Source organism: Dromiciops gliroides, chromosome 3 (assembly GCF_019393635.1).
Source record: "Dromiciops gliroides isolate mDroGli1 chromosome 3, mDroGli1.pri, whole genome shotgun sequence".
Lineage (NCBI taxonomy): Eukaryota > Metazoa > Chordata > Mammalia > Microbiotheria > Microbiotheriidae > Dromiciops > Dromiciops gliroides.
Genome location: NC_057863.1, coordinates 269,645,676 through 269,668,579, shown reverse-complemented (window position 1 = coordinate 269,668,579; position 22,904 = coordinate 269,645,676). Strand labels below are relative to the sequence as shown.

The 22,904-nt window shown below is 39.2% G+C and overlaps 1 protein-coding gene across 4 annotated transcripts in view; it reads left to right on the top strand.

The window, feature by feature from the left end:
• Positions 1-22,904, top strand: part of ITSN1 (intersectin 1) — a 300,395-nt gene that overhangs the window by 270,463 nt on the left and 7,028 nt on the right. For 2 of the 4 annotated variants that reach the window (XM_043990542.1, XM_043990541.1), the window contains 2 exons: positions 1,707-1,880; positions 6,632-9,633. The exons of 1 other annotated variant lie outside the window; for it this stretch is intronic. In XM_043990542.1, the coding sequence (XP_043846477.1) occupies positions 1,707-1,880; positions 6,632-6,780 (323 nt within the window). In that variant the 3' untranslated portion in view covers positions 6,781-9,633. Of the gene's footprint in view, positions 1-1,706; positions 1,881-6,631; positions 9,634-22,904 lie in introns of those variants that run through there. One more of the 4 variants, XM_043990543.1, reaches the window with a different exon arrangement.

Here is a 22,904-nt window from a genome sequence, read left to right as displayed (position 1 = left end):
GGCTACCATCTGTGTCGTTTGAAATCAGCCCATTATTAATAATTTTCTCACACATCCTATAAGTAAGTAGGATATCTAAAAGGTAGTAATATTCCAGGAACTTTACAGCCCCAAATCATTACAAAAGTCAAAGTATGAAGAAAAGCAGGTAAATATTTTTAAAGTACATATTTCAATTCTATCTGTCATGCATTGACTAAGTCGATGGCACTGTGCTAGGTGCTGGTAATCAGAGACAGAAACAACCTAGTCTCCAAACTCAAGGCCCTTGTTCCATTCTACTGAGGGGACACATCATGTACATAGATAAGTATACTACAAGATAATTTGGAGAAGAAGAAGAATCTAACTGTTGGGGGAATCAGAGAAGATTATATCTAGAAGGTGGTGCCTGAGCTGCCCCCCTGCCCCCCATCCCAGAAATGTTCTCCCACCTCCTCCATGAAGCCTTTTCTGATCCCCGCTAATGCTAGTCCTTTCCCTCTATTGATTACTTCCTATTTATCTTGTATAAATCTTGTCTGTATGTAATTGCTTCCATGTTGTTTTTCTCATTTGACTGTGAGGTTCTTGAGAGCAGGGACTGCCTTTCCCTTTTTTTGTATTCCAAACACTTAGTATTGTGCCTAGCATAGTAGGAGCTTAACAAATGTTTATTGACTGACTGACTGAAAGGCAGGGGTGAGTAAGGAGCACATTCCAAGCCCGAGGAACAATTTATACAAATGCAGAAAGGAGAGTGGGAATGTTTAGTTTAGGTAAGAGCAAGTCCTTTTTGGCTAAAAGTGTGTGAAGAAAAGTACTGTGAAATAAGACTGGAAAGATAAATAGGTGCCATATTGATAAGAGCCTTGAATGCCAAGGTAAGGATTTTATAATTGATTCGAAAGATGCTAGGAAATGGCAGAATATTTAGAGGGTAAGTGATAAGACCTGAGACTTAGGAAGATTATTTTGATATATGTGAAGGATAGATTTGGAGAACAGAGAGAATAGAGGCATTAAGAGCAATTAAGAGGCTATTACAATACTCTGGATGACAGGTGATGAGTCAAAAATTGAGTGGTGGTCAAAAACTGATGAGTCAAGAGGAGATAGATGCTTGCATCTATAGAATCAATAGAACTTGACGGTTGAGTGTAGGGATTGGTTTTTGTTTTTTTTCTTGGTGCTTGTGTCTCTAGCACTTAGCACAGTCCTTAGCACTTAGTAAATACTTAATCAATACTTATTGATTGACCAAATATGGGGTGTGAATAAGAGGGAAGAATCCAAGAGGACTCTGAGGGCATGATCCTGAATCATTGGATGGAATGTGATGCCCTCAACAGTAATAGGTAAGTTTGAAGTAGGGCCAGTTTGATGAGTTCTTTGGACATGTCGAATTCAAGCTTCTGTTGAGACATTTTGGTGGAAACATACTGTGCAGGGCTAGAGCTCAAAATAGTTTAGTAGATTCATACTTAGGGGATCAACTGTTTGGCTTTCATTTGCTTCCTGAAATAGTGGTACTTAATGGCAGTTACCATTTTAGTTTTTTTTATTTGGTTTGGTTCATTAAAAATAACATTGAGTCAGAGGGTTAGGTTTGATGTCGAGGGGAATAATATTGCTGGCAACTATGGATATGTTCACCTACAAAACTGTATGTGTAAAACTATTTTGTTTGTCTGAAATGAGATAATCACTTATTTTATTCAATCCAGGTAAGAGTAATCCCTATTGTGAGGTGACAATGGGCTCCCAGTGTCATATCACAAAGACAATACAGGACACGCTGAACCCCAAGTGGAATTCCAACTGCCAATTCTTTATCAAGGACCTAGAGCAGGATGTCCTCTGTATAACTGTGTTTGAGAGGGACCAGTTTTCTCCTGATGGTGAGTATAAATCAATCTTTTCAACTGGTCATAAGCTCTTCCTCCCATTGACACTCTATTTCCACTTCCAAAAAAACTTTATCTTCGAGTACTAAGACCTTAAAACATCTTGCATTTTATTTTTGAGAGAAGGGATAACTCTTAAAGGTAAAGAAGGCGCAAAAGAAGAAATTCCCTAATGTGGAGGAGCTTCTCAACAAGAAAACCCACTTGTTACCCAATTAACTCATCCATTCATTCATTCAACAAATATTTCTTGAGGATCAACTATATAAGAATGTCCACTGTACTTTGGATCAGGAGTGTAGAGGCAAAGCATTTGACAGTAGGAATTCTAGGTAGCAATCTAGAATCTCAATACCTCAACCAATCAAGATGACTTACAAACTTAGGTGATTGTGCTGTTGCATTCTTTTAGGCCTTGACAACGAACTTTCTTTCTCCTGCCTGTAACTGATAAAGTTGGAAGATTAGGCAGTGCAGACTTATGAAGTGGGTGCACTCTATAAAAAGAATTCTAAAGCTCAATGGGTAAATGTGGGAAGCCAGCCTCTCTAGACTTCCAACTAGTAGGTATTTTCCCAGTCTTCTTAGTGTGCACAAAGGAAGTCATTTGGGCAATTTCATCTTGTGAAGAAGTATTTCTGGGTTCTGATTGAGATTGCAAGTCTGGGCTGTATTTTTCAAATGGAACTAGAACCACAAAAAAGACTGGGTTGATGATGAGTTTATCTCCTAGGTTTTTTGGGTATTCACTTGATGCATAGTAAATTTTTTTACATCTTCATAGTTTTATTTTGTGTATGTCTGTTTTTAAAATGTGTTTCTTGGGGGCAGCTAGGTGGCACAGTAGATAAAGCACCGGCCCTGGGTCGGGAGGACCTGAGTTCAAATCTGGCCTCAGATACTTGACACTAGCTGTGTGACCCTGGGCAAGTTACTTAACCCTCATTGCCCTGCCCCTCCCTAAAACAAACAAACAAATAAATAAAATTATTGTAAGACTTTGTTTTCTTATCCAATCGATCATGTTTTCTTTTTATTGGATTTTAAAATCCATTTACATTTAAAGTGATGAGAGTAAGGTTTATATTTTCTTCTATTTGTCTCTAATACTGGGGTTTTTCAAGTTAGGATTTTTTTTCTTCTTTTACTATAAATATAGTACCATGTCTCTTTAGTTACTTTAGCTTAATCTTTTTTTTGCGGGGCAATGGGGGTTAAGTGACTTGCCCAGGGTCACACAGCTAGTGAGTGTCAAGTGTCTGAGACTGGATTTGAATTCAGGTACCATTGAATCCAGGGCTGGTGTTTTATCCACTGCGCCACCTAGCTGCCCCTAGCTTAATCTTTTTGAAGGTGGCCCTATTCCCACTGGCTTTCTTCCCCTTGTTCCCAATCCACCTTCCCATTTATTTATTACATCTTTCCTTTTTAATTAATTTTCACCTGTTTTTATTTGGTTATTTAATTCTTCCCCACTTCCCCCCACCCAGTCGAATAGATTCTTCCTTTCTTTCCTCTCCTTTAACTAGTCCTGATTGTTAATTATTTTCAATTTCCTAATTTTTTGCACCTCTTTTCAGAGATGCTTTTTCTCATTCTCTTCAACGTATATTCTCCATTTGCTGTGTACTTTACATTCTCATCCTCTAGTTCATGACCCCTATAGTTATCTAGTCTTCCTTTTCTCTCTATTCCTCATAATAGAATAAAAACTTCAGAGGTATTCATTTTCAAAGCTAGGCTATATCCTGAGCTCCATTGCTTTTTGGAATATTTTATTCCATTCCCACCTGCATTTTCTGGTGGGTGCAGAACAGTCTTGTGTTATTCAAATTTCCTTTCCTTTTTGTCTATGGAGGTTATTTTCCTGGTCACTTGTAAAATGAATTGTCAAATTTAACCACTGTGTGTCTTGGAGTTTGCAGCTTGAACTTTTGCATTTTTCTAGAGGTGATTTAGAAATTCTTTAATAGTTATTTCATTTTCTGTATTCAAAAGTTCTGGGCAGAAAAGTATTATTTCTTGCCTCGTGGTTCAGATTTTTTTTTTCTTCTGGGACACCTATATTCCTTAGATTGTCTCTATTTATCCTGTTTTTAAGATCAGTATGTTTTGCTTGGTTAAAAAATATATTTTCTTTTTTCTTTCCTTTTTTTTTTTCAGGGCAATGAGGGTTAAGTGACTTGCCCAGGGTCACATAGCTAGTAAGTGTCAAGTGTCTGAGGCCGGATTTGAACTCAGGTCCTCCTGAATCCAGGACTGGTGCTTTATTCATTGTGCCACCTGGATGCCCTCCCTTTTTTGTGGGGCAATGCCCAGGGTCACACAGCTAGTAAGTGTTCCTAAATCCAGGGCCTGTGTTTTATCCACCTAGCTGCCCCCCATATTTTCTTTTAATATTATTGTTTTTGCTTCTCTTTGTGAGTGTCCTTCACTTCTATATATTTGCATTCCCAATTATATTCTTTCTTTTGTTTTTTTGGTGAGATTTGTTATCACAGATTTAAGTTTTTTTCTTCTGCCTATTATTTTTTTCCTATGCAGGACATAAATTCTACTCTCATAAAAGAAATTCTCATTTCTTTTTTAAACGGTGCAGTTACAGTGTGTTGTAGTTCCTTATTCTCCTCAAATTCCACAGGGTCCTCTGTTTCATCAAATGTTGAATCATTTTTCTTTGTTTTGTAGTATTTATTCATAGATACTTCAACTCATTTACTAGATGTGAAGGTCATATTTCCTCCTGCTGTTCATGTTTTCCCTGTTGATTTATCTCCTTATGTTCAAGATCTTGGAATTTTTTTCTTCATGAGATCTTTGGTAATTTCAATCTTTTCCCCCTTATTTTCCCCAGTTCCTTTGTTAATGGTTTCCTAGGGGCCTGGATCTCAAGGCATTTCAGCCTCTTCCCACACTGGGCAACTCACAGCCTAGGTCTCTACCCCAAATGACTTTTGGGTAAACAGAACCAGCCCTAGCTTGATGCTGGACCCCTTTGCTCAAGATTAGTGGCATGCCACACAGCTCCCCTTCTGCCCCACAATGGTATCCTGTCTCATTCCCCTTTTTCCTCAGCTCTCTGGCTAGAAGTTCAGAGGGGTAGAATGGTTTATATCATTGGGAGTTTGGATCTCCAAGACTCTGGGAGGAGGAGGGGGGAGGGTGTAAGGTTGAGCCCAGATAGGTGTCCTGACCCTTCCTCCTCTATTCCTCCTCTCTCTTGCAGAAATTTTTTGTAGCACAGAATGCTGTCCTGGTGCTTGCCAGTGAGGCTCTAGCGAATTTCTGCAGCCTGGGGCCCAAATCTCCACATCACTGGGAAGAGGCGGGGGAGGATTGGGGTGAGGGGTTGGGTTTTGTTGTGAGCTCGTAGGTCCAGTTGGCTGGAGCAGTCTTGCTCTCAGTAGCATGGTGGCTGGTGGGAGAGGTCAGGGTAGGCATCAATTCATGAAGTTTTTAACAACTTTCTTTTGGGTTTATGATGGAGATAGTCAAAGTTGCTTTATCTTTGGCACATAATTTCTATTTTGGAGAGCTCGCAGAGGTCATGAGCAATAGAGAGAATGCCTACTCCACCATCTTGTTGGACCCTGAAGCTGTGTCCCTGTTTGATAATGCTATGATATTAGCCTGGCAAAAGGCCCCCTCTCTTTTACACTCACAGACTCCTCATAGTGAGGGTCGTCAAATTCTTATTCCCATTTGGGGCGATGGAAGTTGCGGCTAAGAGTCCATGAAAAAGCATAGTCTCATCAACATTCTGATTAGCATACAAGTGTGTCTTTCTAGTATAATATTCATAGCAAAGGCTTTCCTCTATAATTCACATCTGGGGAGAAATAATCCCTCCTTGTCCAACTGACAGTTTCCCAGCTCTTACAAAGGAGATTTGAAAGGAGGTTATTTTTTTACAATGGAGACCCATTTGAACTGAATGTCTAAGGTAGCTAGGTGGCATGGTCTTTAGAGAGCTGGGTCTGGGGTCAGGAAGACCTGGGTTCAAATCCAGCCTCAGACACTTACCAGCTGTATCAGCCTTGGCAAGTCATTTCACCTCTGCCTGCCTCAGTTTTTTAGTTGTAAAATGGGGATAATAATAGCACCTACCTCACAGAGTTGTTGTGAGAATGAAGTGAGATAATTTTAATATTTAAAAATCACCTAGCACAGTCCCTGGTACTTATTAGGCCTTATTAAATGCCTGTTCCTTTAAGTAGAATTTCTTACTTTCAAAGCACCTTCATGTCACCTAGTATCTCATTTACTTTCAGTGACTCTGGGAAACAAGGAGGGCTTGTGATAATATACCCATTTTATGAACAAGGAAATTAAGACATGGAGAAGTTAAGTGACTCGGTTAAGATCACGTAGCTAGTTAGTGGCAGAAGAAAGACTAGAATTCAGGACCCCTCACTCCTAGTTTGGAATTTTTTCCATTGTAACCAGGAAGGGTACAAAATAAAGCCTATTGAAATTCTAAAGTGTTAAGGAAAGTAAAATTAGGGAGATTTTTTTTTTTGTTCACATATTCACATTAGAAAATAACAATAGGGGGCTGCTAGGTGGCGCAGTGGATAAAGCACTGACCCTGGATTCAGGAGTACCTGAGTTCAAATCTGGCCTCAGACACTTGATACTCACTAGCTGTGTGACCCTGGGCAAGTCACTTAACCCCCACTGCTCCGCAAAACAAAAACAAAAACAGTAACTTCTCTTACTCCCCCCCCCACTTTTTTTCCTTTTAGATTTTTTGGGTCGGACAGAAATTCGTGTGGCAGACATCAAGAAAGACCAGGGTTCAAAGGGGCCAGTTACCAAATGCCTCCTTCTACATGAAGTTCCAACAGGGGAGATTGTTGTCCGACTAGATCTGCAACTCTTTGATGAACCATAGTGGGGCAGGGCCCACTCCATAGCTTTCTCATCCTGGCACCAGAGCCCTGCAGAAATGATCTGGAATTTGGTATTATTTTTCTAAGTAGCCACTTCTATTCATTCATCTGTAAATTAGGGGTGAGAGGCTCCCTGAGCTCCCAAGATCACCTTTTGACAATCCTTCCCAAAATGACCAATCCTAATCTGTGTTTTCATATGTAGGCTTTTGCTCTAGTTTCTAGGGTTTCTGAAATCCTATGGCTAGAGCCAAAACTGATTCCTATGAAAAAATCTGACCTGCCCTGTGATTGGCTACACCCATTCCCTTTATCGTATAGTTGATCCAATAGCGCAACAGCTCTATTTTTGAAGGCTCTATGTAACTCTTCTGACGTCTGTCTCCTTATAGCCCCCACATCGGCTCTTTGACAAGGATTTTGGTCCTTATTGCTGGTTCAGAGACAAATCGAATGGATACATTCTAGGGGCACGAGATCTCCTTTCTCTTCAGGATAAGGTCTGCAAAGTTCTCATTTGGAATGCTGATGTGGGATCATTTGGCATAGATGGCCTTCTGAACATGCCACAGAATTAGGCCTTTAAGAGCTGGTTGTGCTGAAGAATCCTGCTGTTGTTTCCTTAATACTATGATTTGGGGGGAATAGACGTAACAGCAATTAATGGTTAAAAAGAAATCATTCAGCTGTCAAGAGGTCGGGGAGAGAGATTCTTGGCATGTTTGAAAATGGTCTTTTCAATAAGTCTCACTATAAATTTAACAAAACCACTCACAGCCACTGTCGTAGGTTTGTTGAAACTCTCCTTGTGTGAACACTGATTGTACTATAATGGCCAGCAGTGCTGGAAAAAGACCCCAACCGACCCAGAGATATTGTAGCATTTATTTCACGACAAAGGCAATCTACTGATGACCAATCATAAGCCTGTTTTGTGTTTGAATGTGTCTGACCTTGAATGTGATGAAAAAATTGAAGCAGCTGTTTTTGGTGACCTTTCCAAGAAACATGTGATGACTGCCAGGCATCTTTCATAAGGTCCGAAAAGGCAATATGGCCAGAGAGAAAGAATGGAGTAGAACAAAGTGGAAAAAATCCGTCCTATTCTTGGGAGAGAGGAATCACAGGCATACCTATTCCACATGTTGAGAGGAAAACAGATCCATAGAGATTCTCTATTGTGCACTTGGTATAGAGACCCAACTCCCAGTGATGAAAGATGATATGTTCCCAGAATGAAGAGTAAATGCCTGAGTGCTAAGCTGTGAAAACTAAGAATTATTCTATTGAGTTCTCTGCTCTCTTGCTTAAATGCCAGCAGTAAGTTGGTATTTAGGCAGTAAGTTGGCTTGCTAGTTGAAAGGGTGGGTGGGCTGTTTTTGTTCGCATGTCGGTTAGTTAGAGTTCGTGTAAAACCCTGATCTCTGTAGGTTGTATGGTTCTTGCATGTTCTCTCCGGTAGTGACTTGTCTCTTTCCTGTATTCAGTGGTGTTCTTTCTGATATGGGTCTTCTAGATGCACATTAGGATTGTGGAGAAATCTTTTTAAGTGATAGGTATGATATGATGTAGGCTCTGTATATTGTAGTGTGATTTCCTGTAAGGGCACTATTGTGTTTCAAGCAATTAAAAAATTGTACTATGTTGTAAGAACAACAAAGTTTACATTTCATACTTTTAAGAAACATTTTATTATTTATTTATTAAAGCTAGTGTAGAATTTTGTATCAGAAACAAGAGACATAAGTATTTTTTGAACCTGAGATACAATCTTTAGTTAGAAACATTCAACGGAGCAAGGTTAGACCCAGTTTCACTCCAAACATGTGTATGTTGATCATTTACTGACAGAAAACATAGTTTAAAGTATCTTCAGTTTATATTTTTCAATGTTGTTGAGGAATTGTTTGAAATCAAATCTATAGTCTTATGAAACTCCTGCTTTTATACTTATCAGAGGATCTGGTTCCAATCTCAACCTCTGATACTTGCTACCTGTGTGACCTTGGGCAAGTCACTCAACCTCCCTGAGCCTCAGTTTCCTCATCTGTAAAATGAGGGGTTTGGAATACATGGCCCATGAGGTCCATACCAGCTTCAGATTTATGATCCTACTTTCTGTAACACTACCTTTTATTAGACCTAATATTCCTGAAGTCCATGGTGTTGCGATGGGGACAAAGCTAAATATTGAATGTTGATATGTTTCCAGTCAAAGCATTTTGTGTCCCTTTGGATGTGCTGTATAACCCACTACAGATTCCAGTTGCAGAATCAGAATAAAATGAAAAACAGAAGATCAGCCTTTTCCCCCCACAAGTGTCTATAGTGTTTATAATATTGGTGTTTTTTACCAGTATAATCTGCCTGACTATATTTTATAGATGGATAAGGACTATGTTAAGAGCTTGTCTGCACCTGTCTGTGGAGAGCATCTGCGGTTCTTGTTTTCTTCACAAGTGACAGATTTGCAGGTGAATGTAGGAGGTTAGGAGAAGCCCTAAAGTTTACTCCGCATTTCCTCAGCTTTCTCTTTCACTGTCATCTCCTAATCTCATGTTTTGAAATGAAATACGTCTTTGGGTTATCTGTTTTGTTCCTTCCTGCTACTATTTGTGGTGATTTTTTTCCAGCTACACTGTGGGGAATGAATGACATGGGTCAATGACTCAGTTGTTAAGACTAAATTTAGATGAAAATCATTCTAGGATAGGGCTGTTGTTCACAAATTGCCAGTTTTCCCTCAGTTTAGGAAATCTACATCCTTTTCACTTTGGGACTAACTTGCTTTCAATTTTTTTTTTTTTTTTTTTTGCAGGCAACGGGGGTAAAGTGACTTGCCCACGGTCACACAGCTAGTAAGTGTCAAGTGTCTGAGGCCGGATTTGAACTCAGGTACTCCTGAATCCAGGGCCGGTGCTTAACCACTGCACCATCTAGCTGCCCCCAATTTGCTTTCAATTTAACAAATATTTCTGGTTTTATATCACCAGCACCTAATAAAGTGCCCTGCATAGAGTAGGTGCTTATTAAATAAATGTTTGTTGAATTGAATTACTTTGAAAATTTTTGTTTGTTTTTGGTATAGACCTTCAAGAGTAAGCATGTTAGTTAGCATTTGAGTGCTACCAATTCCTAAACATTTCCATAAGATTAGTCTGCACCTCTCGGATCCACAAGTGTTAGATTTTTTTCATTACTGTACTTTAGTTCTTTAAAAAACAACTTTCAGGGGGCAGCTAGGTGGCGCAGTGGATAGAGCACCGGCCCTGGAGTCAGGAGGACCTGAGTTCAAATCCGGCCTCAGACACTGGGCAAGTCACTTAACCCCAATTGCCTCACCAAACCAAACCAAACCAAACCAAACAACTTTCTTTCCTCTCCTGTTAAGTTAAATGAGCAGACTAACTTCCTATTCAAAAAGGATTCCTCATCTTGAGAGGAGGAGGGAATGGGTTTTTTTACTCTACCTCTCTCCATTCCCAAAGTTATGATTTCTTTACTTTGGACCAAAAAACTACATAGGTTCAGTGTGAGGTCTTGTCTTCACCTTCACTGTAAGAACTGTGCTGTAGAAGATGATGATTGATTTAGGTCTTTAGTAATTAGTCAAATTAGTGCTCCCAGGAGGGAGAAAAGCAAACCCATATCCAGCTATTTACCATATGGTCCTTGATAAAAACCATTTTTCCTGCTATCTCTACCAGTGTTCTACCCTATGTCCTAGACAGTTTAGGGTCTTTCTTGCATATTTCCAATCCAATTCAACCTCAAAGCATTTCTGAATCAGGTCAGGTTGGGTGAGTGCCAGGGTGAAGGGGTTTCCCTGAAGATTAGGAGTTTGATTAAGATCAGTTATACTTCCTGGGTCAATAGTCCAAGTCAGTTGGGGAGCCCTCAAGATATAGGTCCAGTGACTAATTCCCATGGCCCCACAGTGGATTTGACCATTTGGAGTTAGCAAAAAGCAGCAAAGCTGCATAAAGTCTTTATCTTTATCTGTTTTCTTTCCCCCTGTCTTTTTGACATTTTAAGGCACAAATGTTTAAAGTATAAAAATAGCTCTCCCTATTACCCAGTTGCACCAATTTGGGGGGCTGTTTTTTGGAGGCGATTTCATTGTTGAAACTCCCTATGATTGAAGGTGGTGGTGGGCAACAAGAAAAGGGGCAGAAAAAAATTCCCCATCTCAATAACATTTCCTCGACTATCCTAAGGGTTGAAAAACCAGTGTGCTAAAAAAAGAAAAGAAAAGAAAAAAAAAACTAGCATGCTGGGACTCACCCTAGAGAAAGCCAGGTCTGAGATGAGCTCTTTAGGTGTGGGCATATTAAAGGGTTCTTACTCAGGGCCAATTACGATTTGAGGCCATAATCTCACATCAGCATCTTAGTGCATTGTGGGGCTCGTGGTTTTATTAGAAGTGGCAGTCACCCCACATGACCTGATTCAGAGAGAATTTGAGGTTGGATGGGTTTAGAAATGAGCAAGAAAGACCCTCGGTTGTCTAGGCCATAGGTTAGAACACTCTCCAGATTCCCAGGGAAATGGTTTTATCAAGGACCATGTGGCAAATGGCATTTACAGCTGGGTATGGCTTTGCTTTTCTAATTTTATAAGTTTTCTTTTTTGTTGTTGTTGTTGTTGTTTTAAAGCTGGTGAAGGGAAGGAAGGAATGTGTAGGGAAAGAAGACTTCCAAATGAGATCATGTGGATAGTTGTTCCCCTGGCTTTTTCTTTTTTTGTACTAGTAGTGACAAAGTATGAGCTTGTGGTTTTTAGGATGTGTGTGTGTGTGCGTGTGTGCATGCATGTCCCACTTAAGCAATTCTGTCGTAACTCCTAAGTTGTCTTCAATTTACTGACCTCCACGTGACCCTTTCTTTCTTCACCAGCTTCTTGGGGTCACAAAATGGACTTTTTAGCAGACACTAGCACTTTATCATGGGCATCTGACTGTAGTGGGTTAAGATGATTATATCCTCCGGTGTTCAGTGAGGGCATCTGGCTTGATCCAGAACAGATTGCTTCTGAGGGATACGGCCTTTTACTTGCTAAGGGAAGTCAAAGAAAGCAAACTGTTTTTGATTATCTCTCCACAGCTCTCTTGGTGTTACAGGGTTGTGCTTTTATTTACCAAGATCTTAGCTAGCGCCATCCTGAACCCAGTGAAGGGAATGAATAACACTTTGGGGCCCTCGGACACTGTTGCCTAAGCAGCTTTCTGCTTTCACAGAGGGAGCTTACGGCTCTTTGCACACCGTGATCCTGAAAGGCCCACTCATGGCTTTTGCCTAATGAATTCTGTATATTATTGCTGTATATTTTTACATGAGGGTGCTTCGCAGACATCACTGATGGATAAATATATTTGGGTTGGTCAGGCTCTTTCCTTTGTCAATGGAGTGTCCCGCAGTGGGTTGGGAGGGTGGGGTTTGATAGTTACTTTCCAAAGGGAGACAAGAATGAATTGCTTCTCCAAAAGCCCAATCAGAATGGGAAACTAAGAAGAATAGGGAAAATTAAAGAGAGCTGAGTTCTAGTCTTGGCTGTGGCTTGGAGCCAATCAAATCACCAATCTGAGCCTCAGTTTCCTTAGCTGTACAGTGAGGGGTTAGACTAGATCATCTCTTAAGGTCTCTTTGAGCTCTAATTGTTTATAATTCTAGATGGGCATTGGATAGCAGCTGATACTTTTGTGTGAAAATGGGATATATGTTGGTGGCAGAGACGGGTATACCTCCAACAGTTACCTCCCCCCCATCCCACAACAGTCACCTCCATTTCCCTTTAGCCATTATGGGAGGAGTAGTACACTATCATGCTGTTTGTCCTTGGGAGCCTCCTGACATGGCTAATGGAAAAATGAGTAGATCTGGGGTCCAAATGTTTGGTTTGAATCCCAGCTGCGCTCCATACTAGCTGTTTGACCGAGGGCTAATCATTTTCTTTTTTCTAGTGCCTAGCTTCTTCATTTGTAAAATGAGGGGACTGGAGTAGTTTCCTTTGATCTATTCTCTATTTCTTTTATGTCTCTTTCCCCTCCCTTCATTCCTTCACCATTCCTTCCATTAGAGGTTACTTGCTAAAGGTCACCTTCCACACTGGAGACTTGGTTTCACATGGCAGGACTCCAGTTACCATAGGCTAGGAGCAGAAAAACAAGCTATCCAATCCCTCATTCCCTTCTGCTCACAGTTAATAACTGATTAGAGTTTGTGAAGTGCTTTATATATATTTAAATGAGCCTCAAAATAACCTTCTATGTGGGTATTAGAGGAATTATTGTCTCCTTTTTACAAGTGAGGAAATTGATACTCAAAAAACCAGGATTTAATCCCAAGGTCTTCCTGATTCCAAGTCACTATGCACTACACCACACTGGCTAGCTAATTGGCTGTCTGGAAGAAATAGCAGTTCATTTAATGGGATCCACGATGCTCTAGTACAAGATTTATTAACCTTTTTTTGTGTGTTTTATGGACCCCTTTGACAGTTGGAAGCCAACGGATCACTTCTCAGAAAAGTGTTTCTAAAGGAATAAAATAAAATGCAAAGTATTGCAAAGGAAATTAATTATATTGAAATATGATTATCAAAATATATCTTTTTAAAAAATCATAATTTCACAAACCCCAGATTAAGAACCTCTGGTCTAGAAATAGATAGCTTAGGGATTGGGGAGGTCCATGAATTACCCATAGATCCTCCTTTGAGAGCAGTAGCTGATCTGTGACTGTACTTAATGTAGCTCACATTATTTCCTGGACAGTTTACTTTGTTCTTTTCTGAAAGGAAAGGTACTGGTTGACTTTGGCTTTGTGTGACATTGGCAGAAAATTAGATCAAGAAATAATGAGGGGGGCAGCTAGGTGGCGCAGTGGATAAAGCACTGGCCTTGGATTCAGGAGGACCTGAGTTCAAATCCAGCCTCAGACACTTGACACTTACTAGCTGTGTGACCTTGGGCAAGTCACTTAACCCTCATTGCCCCACAAAAAAAAAGAAAGAAAGAAAGAAAAAAGAAAAGAAAAGAAAAAAAGGCGATTTGCCTTGCTGATGTGGTATAAGGATATAATTAATTATATGACCTTGGGCTAGTTATCTAGGAGTCTCAAATTGCTCATCTGTAAAATGATCTCTCAGGTTCCTTCCTTCAATATCTTGTATTTCTCTGAAAAAAAAGTCAATCTTATTTTCTAAAGACAATTGATGATCATCATCATCTTTTCCATGTATACCTCTCCTTCCACCTGCTCACTTGGGTGTTCAGCCATTTACATGCACTAATGAAAAAGAGAGGCAAGACAGGATTCTTTAAACTTACTTTGGGAGATACAGTAAATAGGGAGGCAAGTTATGCAGCCTCTGCTTCGGATGCACAGGACTGACTTTTACCCACTTATCAAACCTCTTCTCAACAAATAGCTACTGGCTCACCCTATATTCAGAATGTTATGGATTAATTTATTATCTTTTGCTTTTGTGGAGATATAATATGTATCAATAAAATCTTTTATTCAGGTGGAACCAAGCTGTAATTCCCAGCAAAGAGACAGATATCTCTCTCTCTCTCTCTCTCTCTCTCTCTCTCTTTCTCCCTTGACCTTCGATTTCTTCTCATCTCTAATCCTTTCCAGGTTCGTTCACACACACACACACACACACACACACACACACACACACACACACACACACACACACACACGGATAAAATAACCAGTTTATTTTGAAAAGACATGCAAAACGCCACTCTTAAAGAGATGAAGGCTGGAAATTTAGGAGCAGTGCAAGGTAAGGGACAGTCAATAGTTTTGTTCTCAGGGAACAGGAGCAGCTGCAACCATGCTGCATCATGCTTCATGTGACTTCCGCATAGTTCTGCTAGGGTCTTTTCCAAACCTTCACTCCTGGATTGGGGTGGCAGCAGCAGGAGCAGTAACAACACTGGGCAGCTTCCCAGCACAGCTGTCTCCTCTCCCTCTTTCCCAGAGGACCTCACATCCTCTCCTCCACCCTCCCTCCCAATGCAACTTCCTCACTTTTCATTTCTTGGGAAATTTCATCTCCTTTCTTTAGGGTAGGGGGAATTTAAGACTGTCCCTTTCCAACACTGTCACAGCCCCTATAGTCTTTAGTTCAGACTACACTGAGAATTTCTGTCCTGTTTTGTGGGCATCCATGTTGGCAGCTCCCCAATTCCTCAGATAAAGCACCACACAGGGAGAGGGTTAGGGGAGAAAAGCATAATCTGTATTGTTTGCAAAATATTCTGACACATCAATTATCTTCATCTTGTAAAATGAGTTGAACCAGATGTTCTCAAAGGACCTTCCAGTTATAAATCTAGGAATACTAATAAGCAGGAAAACTGAAGAAGAAGCCTTTGGGAACTAGATAGTGTTCCAGCATTCAAAGTCTACTCAAAGTATCTTGACAGAATAAGAATATCCATCTCTAACACTGGAGAATTGTAGTGTTATGTTTCAATCACAAAACAATAATACTCATAGTGGATAATAGTAAAAATTAGTCATTTCAATAATACTTAACACTTAGCAGACAATTCCTTCCAAGTTCATATGTGATCAGTTCTGTCACCTACAAAGCCAGATTAATGTCTGATTCTCCATGCCACCACAATTTCTCAGTCAAAACTAAACATTTAATCCAACCTCCAATTCAACCTTTTACAAACTGTGGCAGAACTTTTTTCCCAGCACTGGTGTTAGAAGGTGTTAGAAGGCAAGACAGTAAGTACCCAATTGATTGGTCAACAAGCAATTATTATGTGGCTGCTGTATACAAAGCACTATGCTAAGCACTGCCCATACAAATACAAGCATGCCTGTCTTCAAGGAGATTACATTCTATTTTCGTCACAAACTTTGTTTTATACCATATGTTCTGGGCTACATGCTTTGGGGTACATATATCATTGTTTGTGTTATGACAAATGTAATTATAATGGGGTATATACACTACAGCTTAAACTATTAATACTGAATGCATACTAAGGTGCTATCGTGAGAATTTAAATTCTCAAATATATGTCTTATAGTAAACAGTGAAAGTTCTCCTTACGATAAAGTTTCATTCATTGGAAAGTAGCTTATTTATTTAGACTGTCCAACATTTATTGAGAATTGGCCAATAACCTGAATTGAGGGTTTCTCTGTGTTTGGTGATGGGACTGGGAATTACTTCTGCTGGGAATTTTGATCAACATTTAGTTGTTTAAAATGGTGGTGTGGAGGTGTTCTAAAGATACCTTCCTGTGACTTACCCTTCTTCTCTGTATCCCATCCATTTCCACCTTTCTCTATATCTAGCTTTCTGTTCTTTTCATCTATAGGAACATTTAATAGAGTCAGAGGATTTAAAGCAGGAAGGTACCTTAGAAAGATCATGTAGTACATCTCCTTTTGACTTGCCCAAAGCAGAGGGGTCAAATACACAGTCCACAATACTCCTGAGTGCAGCCTAACTAAATTAAAATGTACTTGGGAAAGATTTGACAAAATTAATAAAAATACAATAAAACATAGATGACATCACATTTCAAAAGTAAGTCCATATGCTGCCTACAGGATTCTTACATAGCTTTCAGTTGTATCTGAGCTTGATCCCACTGACCTAAAGGTGACCCAACTAGGAAGTGGCAGAGATGAGATTCAAAAACCAGGCCCTCCCACTCCAAATCCAGTGCTCATTTCACTTCACCATCTTGGGGAAAGGAAAGTAAGTATTATTGGAGGAGGCTTCAGTGCTCACCCCTTTCAAATTTTAGAATGAGTTCAGAGTAGTGGCACTGGGAAAGATATTTAGTCAATCCCATCACATATGCCAACTCCAGAAAAGTGTATTTTCAAACTAAGGAGCAGATTTTGAATTAAGGAACAAATAGGAACAACAATAGGCTGGTGACAAGAAAAACAGATTTTTGAGTCTTAGAGTTAGAAGGAACCATTGAGGGGAAAAGCAGGGGCCAGTGGGGTAGATTGACTTGTCTAAGGTTACACAGATAGTTGGTGATAAAATCGAGACTAGAATCCTGAATCCCAATCTAGTGTTTCTTCTACTATATTGTGTTGTCTTTCATATTAGTATCTACAGATATCCTTATATCTTTCCTCCTTTTCTTCATTCAGAGTAGTATACTTTTAGCTTTAAATTTCTGGGCACAGAAACTGTATTTAGAACTCTGCTTCCCTATATCTTGAGTCAGACCGGTTGGGTACCACAGGCGTTCTCTTGCTCCACTCTGCAGATAAGAAGCCGAACCAGAACAGGGTGGGCCCAACTAACTTCCTTCCCCTTCCATGAGCCATCCATCTGTAGAGTTAGTTTCTTCCTTCCTACTTAAGCCAGATAAGAGATGCTCAGTGTTTCTCTGTGCCTTTCACTTCAGGAATTTAAGGCATGCTAGTGGAAATGACTATGGTAGAATGAAGAAAGCCCATTGAGTTTGCATGTGTTATGTGTGTGCGTGCGTCTGTGTGTGTTTGGGGGTAAGATTGGGGGAATGGAGTGGTCAAAAATTCTCCAAAAGAACAATATATTTTAGTGTACTCAGCCCTGGAAATTCTTGGCCCAGAAAATTAGCAAATTGATAAAATGAAATTGTCTATTATATTCTCCCACTTTGGAAGAAAATATTTGTTTATAGTTCTAAATAGTCTTTTTGATTCCATGTTATTAGGTGCTGCTACCTCTTTTTCCTGGGAGAGAGGAATGTGTTTTTTAACCTCTCCTGTCTCCTAGGTGCAGCAACCATAACTCCAGAGGTTTTCTGGACAATACCAATGACAGGAAAAGAAAGCATAATTCAATGATATTTGCAAAAGGAATATATTTTGTTATACTCTATGTCCCAGTTTTGAATGAGGAAAATATGGTCACTGTAGTTCTACATATGTGAGGGGTTTGGACCAGATAATCTCATCAATGTACAGTGACCATTTTATCAGTAGGATTTCAGAGAATAAGGAGAGAAGCTGTGGGGATCGGTCAGAAATAGTCTTTGTGACATAGAAAGACAGGTTTTGTTTCTCTATGATGGGATAAACTCCTATCAGTAACCACTCTGAGACCCAAGGTGGAGGTGTCTCTACACTCTGTGAGTGAAATTGTACTGAAGTCATCACATAGGTCCTCTGTGACTGACTGCCTTGGATGAGAAGCAGTACCTTAGATAGCTTTAGACTATCAGATCCCAGGTCATCAAACACATTTTATTTTACATGTCCATTTAAGGAAGATGATCATGAAATGGGTTGGGTTGCATTAGTTGCAGTCCATAACCACCATTGGGTCCCTGTGGTGAATTGATGGGAAAACATGGACAAGAGCCACATATAATAGGCATGGATGGATTGTGAACTGCATCCCTGTAAGGCATACCCATGTCAATAAGACTATATATTGCAACATCTGAGATGTCATGAGATGATAGAATTTTAGAGTTGGGAGAAACCTCAAATGTCATCTAGTCCAAGCCCCATATGTTACATGTATGCTACAAACTCAGGAAGAAAAAACAAAACCCTACTGTATTTGTAGCCAGCTCATCAAACTCTAGAAAATAATCTCATAGTTTTGAGTAATGGTTTCTCTGCCACATGTAGCCTTTGCAGTTGTTATAACAAGCTGCATCTTTGACCCATTTAGTAGCTTTTAGAATCTTTGAAATTCTGTTTGCTTTTATAATATTGGCCAAATTCTTATATGTGTACAAAAATAACCCATCTCATGTTTTATTGGGAGTTGAACACTTGCCAAAGTTAATATTGATAGAGGGCCAAAACATAAGCTCTTAAAGTTTGGGTAACAGAATGAATCAACTGAGGCATCTTCACCTTAAATAAAAACTGCAAGCTCCAAGCATAGATTTTTCTTTCTTTCTTTCTTTCTTTCTTTCTTTCTTTCTTTCTTTCTTTCTTTCTTTCTTTCTTTCTTTCTTTCTTTCTTTCTTTCTTTCTTTCTTTCTTTCTTTCTTTCTTTCTTTCTTTCTTCCTTCCTTCCTTCCTTCCTTCCTTCCTTCCTTCCTTCCTTCCTTCCTTCCTTCCTTCCTTCCTTCCTTCCTTCCTTCCTTCCTTCCTTTCTTTCTTTCTTTCTTTCTTTCTTTCTTTCTTTCTTTCTTTCTTTCTTCCTTCCTTTCTGTCTGTCTGTCTTTCTTTCTTTCTGTCTTTCTTTCTCTCTCTCTCTTTCTTTTTAAACAAATCCTTCATAGAGACAATGTGGCTGAAATTATGTATTTTAGCAACATCAACTTTTATGGGGTTTTAAATGTTGATTTTTTTCAGTCCTTAAAAATGCCTATTACATATTCATAACATTTAAAAGTAGGTATCCAGGCAATAATAGCTTTTTAGATATTATTGATGTTTAGAGATATGTTTTTTAAAATACACATTGAAAAGTTGCTGATACACATGAAAACTGAAAATTGCACACAGGAGTAGCATTTGCTCTCATGTGGCAGTTCTAGCTCAGCCCTCAAAACATTCCCTAGTAAATAGAGAAGTTGGTTATCACCTCAACTGGCCTTCATTTAGTATAGTCTGCATTTATATAAATAGATGTGTATGGGTGAAATTTGGTTTAAAAAAAAATTCCTGTGTAAACTTCAGGACTCCTGGTTGCTGCATTTATTTCATTCATTCTGTTTCTAGCCAACCAGAGGTGTTTTGCATCTCTGTTGCAATGAACGAAAAAAGATTATGGCATTTAGATAACTTGTGGAAACTCACCTGTGTGTATATGGGGATATGTGTGTGACTAGATGTATATATCAGTATATAAAAAAGTCTATACTGTTAAATAATGCACAAAACTAATGGAAATACTGTAGGCATCATATTTTACTTGTTCTTTAAGTACTTTAAAATGTGAATTGTCCTTGAGAAATTATTTTTCTGTATGTATATCAGAATATTTTTAGGACCTAATTTAAGTGCATTTAACTGTAGCAGACAAAAACTCCACAATCTAATATATTCAAGTGAGCATAAACTGCTTACTTAGATTCAGTTCAACTGAATTTCTTATACTTTAAAAAAAAAAAGAAAAACCTGTAGACTCCACATATTAGTATTAAGCATATATACACTTGCTAACAAGCAATTCAAAGGGGGTCATTTCTCTCCCAGATTTGATTGAGAATAATTGGCTGGTACTCTGATAAGATGGAAAGTATCCTATAGCTAAGCTAACAGAAGAGATTGCTAGTTTTATAAAATTATATGTCCAGGATGTGGATTTTTAGAACCTCTTGTCAGGAAGAATGACAGAACTGGAGAGCTTTCCTGGCCAACAAGGAAATGCAGTTCAGAAGGATGTAGCATTTCTCCCTAACAGGATCTCACACAAACTAACAGCTTCTTAAGAACTCAGAAACAAGGACAAAATCTTAACTAGTTTTTGCTCTCCTTCCTTTATACAGGGTTCATTCAAGAGAACCTGGTTCAGGTTTGACTTCTCTGAAAAATGTGAGGGTTGCCTGAGTTTTCTTTAGTTGCATGGCCAGTTTGAAGTTATCTGAAAGTTTGGAGTTTCTGGATTGGTCCATTTCTGTATTGGCAAAATGGTATGACCTCCAGAAAATAGGCAGGGTAAGATCCCATGATACCTGTTCCTCTACCAGGAACAACAGGCCAGTTCTGCATCCCTTGTGCTTTCTCCTACCTAGAACAATAAAAGGGGCAGGTTCCCAAATAAGCCAGTGGGCAGCTCTCTTTGAATTTCTGTATTGTTAGGTTTGCCAGTGGCTTCTTTATATGCTACTGGAAAGGCTATGCTATCAGGAAGTGGGTACCAAATTGATTCTCAGTCCACTGAGGTAAATAGCCAGAGGTAGCTTCAAAAAAGAAACTGCCCCCATTAGCCAGGGTCTCCCCCAGTTAAACTGAGATTATGATAACATAAAAAAAAGTGAATTCCTGGAGTGCTAGACATTCCATGGTGAATACTCCTCCCAAAATCTCTGAGCATGAGTTTAGTGTTTGTGAAAATATAAGGTGGGGGGCTGGGGAGTGAGATGGAGTATTTTCAGTAGGTGTTCAAAATTCCTCCCAGTTGAGTTTTCTTTGTCTTAATACTGTTAACAGCCAAAGGAGTCTTCCCCTTTTCCTTAAAAAGAGGAAAATGCTGTAGTGTGACAAATACCTGGTGTTGATGAAATAGTCAAAATGACTAGAGAGCTGTTACAAATCGGTGTCACATGTACTTGTCTGAGTTCCAGGGAAGCAGGGACAATCAAATTCACAAGGCTGAGATATAGATTTATTGCTCAAAGTTAAGCAAACCTTGAGTATTCCGTAGGCTCATCATAATGTGGGAACAGCTGGTTGTTGTAGATTGTGCGGAAGGTAGGTAATTAGCATTTTTTAAAGCAACCCCAAAACCAGTAGAATTTTTATTCTTATATACCTTGAATTAAAAAAAAAAGTCTCTTTAAATGTACTTGGACAATTGGTCTGCAGTTTATTGGTTTAAGTTCATGTACTTTGTGAAAGGAATGAGAAAAGGCAGGGCCTATTCTAGTGGATTGTGGGAGGGGGTTGTTTTTGTACAAAAAGGTTCTATCAGAGTTACCTTTCTGTATTGACAGAGGAAATTAATGGCACTACAAATAAAGTCTACTTCTGTGCATTTTATTTCACACAGACAAGATTGTAGTTGTGCAAGTGAAATTATGCAAAAATAAACTTTTTCAAAAAATGACTTGTATTCTGCTTTCATTTAAAAAAAAACACACTTTAGAGCCAAGTAAAAACAAATGTCATTGAACAAATGTTTTGGACTAATAAAAAAGGTTTTTCTTTTTTAACCAAGAAATGCTATAATAGGTCTGTACAATGATGCATCCATCCATTTATCTCTCAGACAAGGGTTCCAAGTCATGGTTGGTTTCCAAGGATATTCAGAAGGTATTCGTGGACTTTTCATTACTATAACAGAAACATGGGAAAACTGGGAATTATTTTCTAATATAACCCCTTTAGTGTTTTCGGGATAATGTAGGCACTTGATTTTACATCCAGCAGCCCTAATAAACATGTTATTACTTTCTATTCATCTCTGCTACTATGAATGTAACCAAAAGATTTGAACATAATCAGACTAATTTGTTGTGGGACAGGATAGTATAAAGATCACTGTACTTGGAGTCACTTGGGAGAATCCAAATTTTAGTACCAGCTCTAATTCTGCTTACTTGTGTAACTCTGGGTGTCACTTAATTTCCAATTATATAAAATGGAGATACTACTTGGCAACCAACGTCTGTGAAGAAAGCTCTTTGCAAAATTGAAAGGGTACGTAAGAGATGTATGGTATGTTTTGCCCAAATAGATTTTGTTTCCATGTGGGTTTTTTAAGATGCATCTTGTAGGGAAGGCTGAATTGATTTCTCTAGAGTTTCCTTCACCCACCCTTTGTTAGAGGGAAAAATTTTTTCCCGACAGGAGGGGAAGGTTGGGGCCACAGGTTGGTCACTCTGTTCTCCTCAGAGAGGGGGGACCAGACTAGAACTGTAGCCACCCTACCTAAATATTGTTAGTTTAGGAGAAATCATTTTTAGGTTTAAGTTGTGCTCCTGATCTCTATTCCTTAATGGGGAGAAGTGCCTCAAGCTATATATCTAAGGCTTAACTACCTTTCCCACCAAAGGCCAGTTTTATGAACACACAGCAAATAAATCCATTTAAGCTGATAGCAAAGAGAAATCAGAGAAGGCATATAAATATGTATCAGCCTATACGCAAAGAGTAAGTGAGCTGTCTCATTAGGAGCACATTGTAGCTGAACCAAGAGCCCCAGATCTCATCGTAGGGGAAACCCCCCAAGTCTCTATAGTAGTAAGCTGGGGATAGGGACATGGTTGAGATGCTGGCCCTTCCATATTAGCTTCTTTCCAGTCTTTCAGGCACCTGAAGAGAGCCTGTAGCCTTGTGTTTTCTCTTAAAGTCGAAATCCAGAAGACTAGGATATCCCCTCTCCCAAGTTCTCATCAACTCATTTCCTCATGTCAGCATCGAGCATTGAGTAATCTCCAGCAATGAGAATCTTACATGCAAGTTTTAGACTTAGACATAGGTTTTAGATGTATAAATAGAAACTATTA